Source organism: Lissotriton helveticus, chromosome 1_1 (genome assembly GCF_964261635.1).
Source record: "Lissotriton helveticus chromosome 1_1, aLisHel1.1, whole genome shotgun sequence".
In the NCBI taxonomy this organism is placed as follows: domain Eukaryota; kingdom Metazoa; phylum Chordata; class Amphibia; order Caudata; family Salamandridae; genus Lissotriton; species Lissotriton helveticus.
The window spans coordinates 1059761957-1059772143 of NC_136057.1; the positions used below are offsets into that span (position 1 = coordinate 1059761957).

Here is a 10187-nt window from a genome sequence, read left to right on the forward strand (position 1 = left end):
TAAAACTATGGCCAAATGTCACTATTGAATTTCATACATTTACTTTTTAGTATAAATGTGTAAACAGATTGATATTGATTAGTGTCTCTCTTCCTGGCCTCATTATTTAGTAAGGGCTGGTGCAAGGACATGCCGCTGGTGCGCCAAAGGCAAACTCGCCTGTGGCCGCAACCCCCTTCCTCATGCCATTGTGTGACAATCCTAGTTACCAGAGGTTAGACAGAAGGGACACTTGGAGAGAAAAGTTCTTATAGGCCCATGCTTTGACCAGCACAGCTAAGTGCTACAAAGTATTTCATCAGGTGCCTAATTGTCCCAGACTCACTTAAATCTGCTATAGTTATTCCTATTTGAAAAAAAAACCTGGTGCTGATCCTACCTCTCTTTCTAATTTTCGACCTATTTCTTTGCTCCCGCTCCTGGGAAAGATCCTGGAGATGCTGAAAAATAGGAGCTTAGAGGGAAAAACATAGAACCCAGGTTGCCCTCCACTCAAACTGTATTAAACAAATTTAACCTGGTCCTTTTCAGTATAGGCAATAGTTTTGTCATCAACTGTGATAGTCACTACTATAGAATTTACTTAAATCTAGTAGTGATATTCTTTCTATTGATTCACTGTGTCCATTATACAAGGCCAGTCAGAAATCTAGTGTCCTATGAGTAGAACAGAATGTGACAAATACACACGTAGGGAGAAATGCAGTGATAAGGTCATCACAAAATGACACAGTCTTACTAGGAGGGCTCGCCTAAGCATTCCTCTCCATGGGGGTTAGTAGTGTCCTACCTAGTGCTCCTTGATACAAATAGCTAACGCCCACAAATTCCTCTTGTCAGCCTAGGTCAATAGCATATACATAGGAGAATAATCAGACATAGCATCACTGCATTTCTCCCTACGTGTGTATTTGTCACATTCTGTTCTACTCATAGGACACTAGATTTCTGACTGGCCTTGTATAATGGACACAGTGAATCAATAGTAAACAAGTACTGTGCACTGAGCTATACATCTAAGGTCTCCTCGTGTTAATATTTCTAGTCACCTGCAGAGTAATAATTTAGATGGAACAGGGGTACATCAGTATAGGAATCCCAGGGCATATCTCACTTGGGTTTTTCGCACTAGTATTGCACCATTCTAAGATGGCCGCCAAGTGGCAAAGGGCCCCGTGACGTCATACGTTCGGGACGCACGTTCCAACATATCGCGTCACTATGTTTGATAAATCTATCTGCAAGGAACACTGCCATGTTGAACGGGAACGGGAGCCCGAGACGAGTTAATACCGAATGCAGGTGACGGTAAGAGGAGTTGCGGTGCGGGTCCATTGCTAAATTTAGTGGGGATAATTGCGCCAACATCAGAGGGGCACTATGGTTATATAAATGGGAGTCTTTTTGATAGACATTTTAAGCACCCGGCTCTTGTTTTACTCCATAACATCAGGCGGCGCAGCCATCAGAGGGGCACTATTGTTTGATGAATGCGAGTCTTTTTGATAGACATTTTAAGCGCCCAGCTACTGTTTTACACCACAACACCAGGCGGGGCAGCCACGTCAGTACATGCACAGAGGGTGCATCGTGTTAAATAATTAAAACGCTAAGCAGAGGGAAGCGAGTGAACGAGGGGGGCCCCCCTGCAAATCACCTAATGACTCGTTTTTTATGATGACATGTTTTTAGGTTGACGTAAAGCGTCCGCCTCATATACAGGGGGACGAAACACTGAAATACGTGCATACGAATAAACCATAGGTATGCTATCGTATACCCCTATGAAGGTAAACACGGCATGTCCCATGCACAGTTGGTATATCATAAATTGTTTACAATAAGGGCTATACATCTAACAGTGTCACTCTATGTTTTTATCTTTGTTGTTGTGTCTCTATGTGTATATAGATTTAAACACTGGAAGAATCCAGAAATGTGTGGCAAAGGTAACCCCCAGCCCTGAAGAAGTTGCCGACCAAGAGTGACAGGCAACGAAACATGTTGGCTTCTCATATATTAAAACGAAGCACAACTGTAGAGTGTAGGTTTCAATAGGAGTAGGTACCCAGCACAGAATAAAAATTATCAGATAGCTAGGGATACCTAACCCAGTTTTTAGCATTAGTAGAGTGCCGGATAGCGGCTCTCACTCCCTTGGGGGTTGAGGTGCACATATATGTAGTATAGGTATCACCACCATTTGAGTTGTTTACAATTGTTTTTCCTTTCTACATCATTCTTTGAAACTTTTCCTATTTTTGGGTTGGAAGGAGCCGATGATGATAAGAGGAACACACTGACGAGTACCAGTCAGTAGTTGCCTGGTGGTTGCTCCCGTGAGGCCCCTTTCACACCTTTTTTTGAATCTTTTCTTCTACATATCTAGTAGATTGCCTGCACGATATTCAAGCAGATGCACACAGACACATAGTGTTTTTTTTTAGAAGATATGAAAAAGGCACACTCTGTTGATAGAAAGAATATCACTACTAGATTTAAGTAAATTCTATAGTAGTGACTATCCCAGTTGATGACAAAACTATTGCCTATACTGAAAAGGAAAAGATCCTGGAGAGCCAAGTCACCACCTGTCTCTCTGCTTTTATTGAGGAGAACCATCTTCTTGCCTCCCATCAGGCCGGTTTTCGCCCAGCTCACTCGACGGAATCTGTTGTCCTCTCCGTCTTGGACGAGCTTAGGAGTAGCGCTGATATCAACTCTCCTCAGGCCCTGGTCCTACTCGATTTGTCCGCCGCCTTCGACACAGTCGATCATTCCATCCTTCTCGATCGTGTCGGGGGCGCCGGCATTCGGGGGACAGCTTTGGCCTGGCTCGCCTCCTTCTTACTAGACCGTACCCAGGCCGTTCAGCTGGAGCGTTTTTCTGCCCCATCCTGTTCTGTCTCTTGCTGGGTCCCCCAGGGTTCTTCCCTCTCTCCCCTTCTCTTTAATCTTTATATCTATCCTCTTATAGCTGCTCTGCTAACAATGGAGGTCACGGTATTTAACTATGCCGATGACCTTTAGCTTATCTTTAACCTTTCTTCTTCCCCTGATTCTATCTTCAAGTTCCAATCCACTCTGATGTTCATCTATGATTGGATGAACCACAATCATTTAAAACTTAATCCTGATAAGACAGAGTTGGTCCTTACCGGTGGTCCCTTTAGCCCCTGCACCTCTGCCTTCTGGCCCCCAGCCCTCGGCCCCCCCACCCTCTGTCTCTGTTAAAACTTTGGGCATTAAAATCAGTCAAGATCTCACCATGCGTTCCCAGATTAGCACAGTTGTTTCATCTTGTTTTTTGTCTCTTAGAATCATTTGCAAAATCTCCCGCTTTTTTTCTACTGATGCCCTCAAACTTATTCTTCTGGCTATGATTTTATCCCGCCTTGATTATGGCAATGCCCTATATGTAGGCGTTCCGGCTTATGAACTTCAGCGCTTACAATTAATTCAAAATCAAGCAGCACGCCTCATCTATAGGCTTCCTAAGTCTCATCGAGTCACCCCTTTGCTAAAAACTCTTCATTGGCTACCCATCTTGCAGCGATCTTTATTCAAGATGGGCTGCCTGATCTTCATGGCCTTAGCTGGCACTGCTCCAGCTTTCATCAACTTGATGATCTGTGCTTATGTTCCTAGCAGAAGCCTCCGTTCCTCCACGCAGATTCTACTAAACGTTCCTCGTTTTCGGAAGAAAACATTTGGAGGCATGAGGTTTTCTACCCTTGCCCCCCACCTCTGGAATACCCTCCCCTTTACCATTAGGTCCACCCCCACCTATATGGACTTCCGTAAAGCCCTAAAAACGTACCTTTTTTCCCAAGCATATTCACCGTAGTAACCTTCCGGTCTCCCCTCAGTTCTGTCATCGTGTAGCGCCAAGAAACCGCATGGTGTTAGAGCGCTTTATAAAACCTTTTCAACTTCAACTTATAAGGGACAACTATTCTGGGAATGTAAAACGCAGAAACTTTGGGGGACGTTCAATTACCAGAAAGGATGTGATGTGAGCTCTGACCCTATGTATAAGAATGGCAGGCTTTAAAGGACATGCACAAGTGAGTACTTGCTTTCAAAATGTTTTATACATCCAGTGTGTTTTTGTCTGCTGATCAGATTCTTCATCTTTTGAGCAAGACATCTCTATCTGTACATTCAACTGACATCTTTCCACTGTTCATCTAGGCACTCTGAAGGATTGTTGTGTCACAGTTATGGAAGGTCACCCCCTTAGCACCCTTCATAAGAAACTAAAAAGTTAAGGGAAGAGCAACTTTAACATTGGTGGTCAACGTCTGTGTTTCAGGTACAAGTATTTTCATGCTGCATGGCTTATGTGTGTATGTATGTGTGTGTGTCTGTGTGTAGACATGCTTAGTAAGTTGTGCAGGGCTCCCACTGGTGTGTTCCCATTTAGTTTTGCTACAAATTCATCAGTGTAATTGTCTGCCTTTATTAACAAACATTGGCAAAGCCAATAAATCTTGCTTGTGGGAGAGCTATTGGTTTTGGTAATCAGGTGGTGGTGGGTAACGAGGAGGCGGGAGTAGGTGAATAACAAGATGATTTAAAAAGTACTATGAAGTGGCCAGAGCAGGCTGCTTCATGGTGCTTTTTTTCCTTTTGTTGGGTGGGGGAGAAGACTCAGGGATAGGAAGATTTGTGGGAGGGGAGAAGAAACAGGGAGGGAGTGGGGAATGAGTTAAAAAAGAGCTATGACATGGCCAGGGCTGACCACATCATAACGCTGAAATAGCACCTGAATCACATTGCGAGCAGTGGATGGCTAACTGACACTAATCAAACCTAATTAATCAAATCCTAATTAATCTGTACTTGGTCCGTGCAACCACGGAAAGAAAAGGAAGTGACACATGGCATGCGCTGCCCCATGAGAAGGCAGCAAAGAAGAACACACATGATGTCAATGAATGGTAAGCAATGAACAGATTCGCAAGAGTCTTGTAAGCGAAGGCGCATGCGCAAGCGCATACTCTTGCAGGGTTGACCTAAAAGGCACATCCTCTAATGGTGAATTGTTGTTATGAGGCTGAGGATGCAACTCCTGCAAGACATAGGAAAGAGAACATGTACATGTGACATTTAGAAACGTCCTCCCAGATCTCGCAATATGACATGGCCAAGTGGGCAGTTTATTAATTTACAATCACTGTAAATGTAAATGTAAATGTTTTTTAGCTTGTAAAGTGCACTGCTACCCGTCCGTAGGTTTCCTGGCGCTGTATAACTCTGGGGAACCCGTCCTGGCTTTCCCTGTGGGATGGTCCCTGCTGGGATTCCCCAAGGTGGAGCCAGGCATCCCCGGAATTTATGGGGCCATTGTGGAGATTAGGCAAGCTAATGCCCAGAGTTGCCGAGTGGAACCCCTGATTAGAGTAAGCACCGAAGCGAGAATTATCAAGTCCGCTGACCCAAGTCCACGACCCTGCCGCGTCGGGAATTGAACCCTGGTCCCGGGCCGACTTCTGCTCCCGGGTCTGCCAACTCTAACCAGTGAGCCACACTACTCCATGCCGCTGCTAGTGAATTTGCTCATCTATTCTCTGGAGCATAGCAATGAGTGTCTGTGTGAAGATGCAGGAGAAGTCAGGTAAGGCATTCCATTGTTCCAAGTTATCTGTCCTGAAGGGACGCAATGGCACAGAAGTATCATACAGACAGTAATTAATCATGAACGATTTACACTCTCTACAGAAATGCGAATTTCTAAATCACTGCTTACAACTTTCTTGCGATGATTTCTGTTGGCCTTCTCCATTGTATACATACGCGTCATTGTGCTGTGACCATGCTCGCTGTTCAATTCTGCATCCTACACAATCTTTTTTTTTGTATTTTTTTTTTAAGAACCTTTATTGTGTCATCAAGGAAATACAAACATGGGCCTACAACCACTCCGGCCGGCCGCTATTCAAATCGAAAATAGAACCTCACATTATAGAAAAATACAGCGGCGCGGAAATCAAGGTCTGATGAGCATCCAGGATATAACATAAGAGGAAATGCACGATGTGAAAATAAGGATCCAAGAAGGTTCATTTTACAATAAAGGAAAATAAGATTAAAATCTATGTCGTACAATCATACACGCTCCCACAATAGTAATCAAAAAGCAGAAAACCCGCCAGCAGTGCACATGCATTCAAAGTAACGGGGGTAGGGCATTGGAGTCAGGACAGTTGTAAAAAACACATACAGTTCGTTGCAAGCTATGCCCTAGCCCACAAAGCAAAACACACTATAGGAAACATAGAAGACGACGACATCGAAAAGAAAAGGACAAAGGGCCATAAAGACAAAGAAAGGACAAAGTAACAATCCCATCCCCCTACCCCCCACCCTGCACCCCTGCAGAAGGTTACGGCCTACCTCCCCCAGCAGCGTGCCTGTCGCCCTAATGAAGAAACCCGAAATATAGAGAAGAAGAAGGAAAAAGGAGAAAAATTATTGGAGAAGGACCATCGAACCGGCCATCCGGCCCCTTCCCACCACCGCATGCAATAATCATCTGACAGCAATGATAAAACGGACTACGAAAAAAGTAACCACTTACATCACAATCAATTATAACCCCGCTGAGTGTCCCTTAAATCACCATCAACCAACAATGAGTCCCACCATGTCCCAAACGGTCTCACCCCTGGCCTCTTCTATCCATAGCACCAACGTACGTCTCGATCTCAAGCGGCCAACAAAATAGAATTAAGGGTCCAAATGTTCCAGGAGGATCTGGAAGTGTCGTTGCTCCATGGGAAGTTAACCACCAGAACCCCGCCGAAGATGCATGGCGGAGATCTGTCTGTGGCAATAGCAACTCCGATAACAACCTCCAATCCGAACATAGTTTCGCCAGCCATGAAAAAAGAGTCACACAATGCGGCAAGCGATGAAACACCGCCGATGCAGCCCAAAACATAGATCGATGTCGTTCCGTCACTCGCCAAGCAGACAATGGCCCCGATGAGCAACCGGTGTACCCACAGTAATCACATGAACCAAGTCTATTAGCGGCTCTACGGACGTAAACGTAGCGGAGGCATTCGTCAGTGGCACAGAGGCGGGCAGATCGGCGCCTACACAAGATTGAACCAAGTCGACGTGGAGCGGTGGAACAACAATGGCGGCCATCCTCCTTCCCAGTTCCCGGGCCTCTCGGACCAGGGACATTTGCAGGGTTGTTAAAGCAGCCAGTACATCTCTGGACGTGGGCCCCTCCTCACATTTCCGGCCCCCGGGACTCTCTTGTACAGCGGTTTCTCTGCCCGGGTGGGGGGCGCGGAAAAAGGTGCCATCCGCCATTCCAGCCGTTACGGCCTCCTCCTTCCCCATCTCCCCGTAGGACCGGGCCCTACACCAGGACGCAACAGGATTCACAGGAGGACCCCAAAAATCAAGGCAGGCATCTCAACGGAGGGTCACCAAAGGGCTAAACAAAGTCTCTGCCGCTCCCCGTGAGTCACCCGTCCGTCTCGGGAGAAGTTGTTAATGCCCTGGCATCACACCGAGGGGGGGCCGAGGATCATGGTTCCCACCGGTCCTGCTGTAGCGCACCTCCCGCAGGGCAATCTGCTATGTTGAGTAGGTCGGCACTGTCGCCTTTGGCTAGCGGATCTCAGGTTCCCACCGATCGGCTCCCCACCGCAGCCAGAGGCCGCTGTTGTTGCAGTCGCGGCCGGATACTCTCCTCACTCGAGATCGCGGCTCCGGCACAGTGAAGGCCGCCAAACAGTCGGGGACAGATCTTAGGGTCTATCGCACGGAGAAGCCTCAGGAGCTGACGGTAAGTGAACGGTAACTTTCGCCAACTTCAGATATGCAATTATTGCGCAGGATAATCGCCAGGATATACGTGCGGGGTGAGAGGGCTCATGGAGCCGAGCGTTCACGCAGCCATCCCGGTCGCCATCCTGGCTTCTCCCCACTATCTTACACAATCTTGCCTCTTTGCTTCCAACTCATTTTTGCACCCGCACATGCTCATTAAGAACCTCATTCGGAGTAGCCTTGAATTAGCCTTGTAATTGCGCCCTACAGCGGAATTAATAATACTAGGTAATTCTGGAGGAGGGACGAATGGCATAGTAGGTGTAAACCTGAGGCTACTCTAGGAAATGAGGACTTGCCAGGGGAAATCGGTAATTCCAGGTCTGATTTTCCCCCATAATTACATATTTTTCCCAGAGTGTCACCATGAGATTTTGACAGCTGAAAGCAATCTCAATGTGGCACTGACCAGAATTCATAATTTTATTTGGGATGGTGACTACTGTTAAGTGGCGATCAAAAGTATGAGGCTTCCCATAAAGTGGGCCAAAGTGATGCAATGCTATCAATATGTGAGCTGGCACTGATGTATTTTTCACCTGGTATTGTGAGAAAATAATTAAAGAAGGTTTTGCCTCCAGTTGTGGGCGCTTTTCTATGTCTAGAAGTCTGTTGATATGTGTTGCTGCGGGCATTTATGGGCAACCTGTTTTTTCTTCAATTACTGCATGTTTGTTTGTCCTATGTTATGACATTTATTACCATGTGTCATTTGATCATTACTACCTTTTACCAATACCTCCTGACTCAGGAATTCTGATCCCCTTACAAAGACCTACCATGCATTTTCTAAAGCTCAAACCACGTGTTCACATTTGCTGCTCACCGGTAGTGTTTGAAATTTCTCCCTCTGGACACAGGATGCAGTCAAAGCAGCAGACAGGCTTCCCCTCCTGAGCAGCCTCTCTATAACCAAGAGGGCAATTTTCACTGCACGCAGACTCGGGCGCCTGTAGACAAAACGAAGGTGAAAGTTGTGCTGATTCCTTATTGCATTCTTTCTATATTTAAAGCCTCAATATTAGGGACCGAAAACAAAACCATCGATATAACAGGACGATTGAAAAGCCACTGAGTTCATCCTTTTACATACTAGTGAATGGGATGACTTTTAAGCAGTGGTCTCTGTATCATGATCTGCTTTGATGACATCTCCTGGAACTTCCAAAACAGACCTGGTGGGAGGCATAACTAACACTCAAGCAATGCTTCTAACTCAACATGTGTGATGGCTAGAGAAAAATACATTACCAGAACGGGCATGGAAATAGACATATCCCTTTCCTGATCTGGTGACAAAAACAAAGCATGGTCACGGTAAATAAGTCATGGTATGATGAAAAGACGTAAAACAAGAAAGTTCCAAAACTGAGGGGAGATTTACCAAAAAGTCATGCAACGACGACAGGGAGGGAGCAGGAGAGCACCATATCTTCAAAAATATGTGTTAAACCTGGTACCATTGGCGTGGGTCTCCCTTCCATTTTTTCACCTTTGTCTCCTCTGTGTTTGCTGGTGTTAGATGCTATGGGCGCTGTGCAAGTGCCATTGAGTGCCACAGCGCGAATGCTCCCTATTGTAAATTGACTGTATGAATTGGTATAATCCTAATTGACCCAAGGAACATGATGGGAAAGATGAATTTGGTATGCCTGAGCTCCGAATTTTAAAGTGAAGATTATTTTTATATTCTGTGTTTGAAAATACCACTTTTAGAAAGTGGGTATTTCCTTGCCTAAGCCTTCCAGTGTACTCTGCTGTTATGTGTATTGGCTGTCTGGTTTTGGAGGGTCAGGGCAGGCTGGATAGAATAGAGAGATCTGTAGTTGGAGTATGGGGAGGGGTGACCCTTTGATCTGAGCAGGGCTGTGCCTGGCAGGGGTGAATGATGACTCCACCTCCCACTGTGCGTCTGATGGCAGACGCCCTCTTCCTAAAAGGAAGGATGCCGCCTTGTAAACAAAGTGCTCCAGGACGACACCAAACTGGCTGGGTTCAGTGATTTGTGACTTTTTGAGAACAAAGGCTTTTGGGGTATAAAGATCTGTGCTAAAACCCCTACACGGTGTGTTACTTCTGGATGTCAAGACGAACCTCTGTCCGCGTAACTAGAGGGAAAGGACTTTTAAACTTTCATCCATCTTGCTGAAGCAACTACCCAAGGGCCTGATTTGAGCTTGCCTCCTGCTGAAGTCTCAGGGACATTAGACTTCACCCATCAGCCATCCGGATTCCAATTTGAGGGGAATTCTACTCGCAGATGAGGCCTCTGTTGAGAATTCCAGAGCCTCTGGTTCTACTGCGGGGAACGCGGGCTGAAAGTCATCGTATCG

The 10187-nt window shown here is 46.0% G+C and overlaps 1 protein-coding gene across 1 annotated transcript in view; it reads right to left on the reverse strand.

Annotated features, from left to right (window-relative positions):
* LOC144763413 (vomeronasal type-2 receptor 26-like) overlaps window positions 1-9129 on the reverse strand; it is a 211566-nt gene extending 202437 nt beyond the window's left edge. The window contains exons 1-2 of the mRNA XM_078648992.1: window positions 9106-9129; window positions 8681-8804 (exon numbers count right to left, since the gene is read on the reverse strand). Of these exons, the coding sequence (XP_078505118.1) occupies window positions 8681-8804; window positions 9106-9129 (148 nt within the window). The remainder of the gene's footprint in view (window positions 1-8680; window positions 8805-9105) is intronic.
* Between the last annotated feature and the right edge of the window lie 1058 nt (window positions 9130-10187).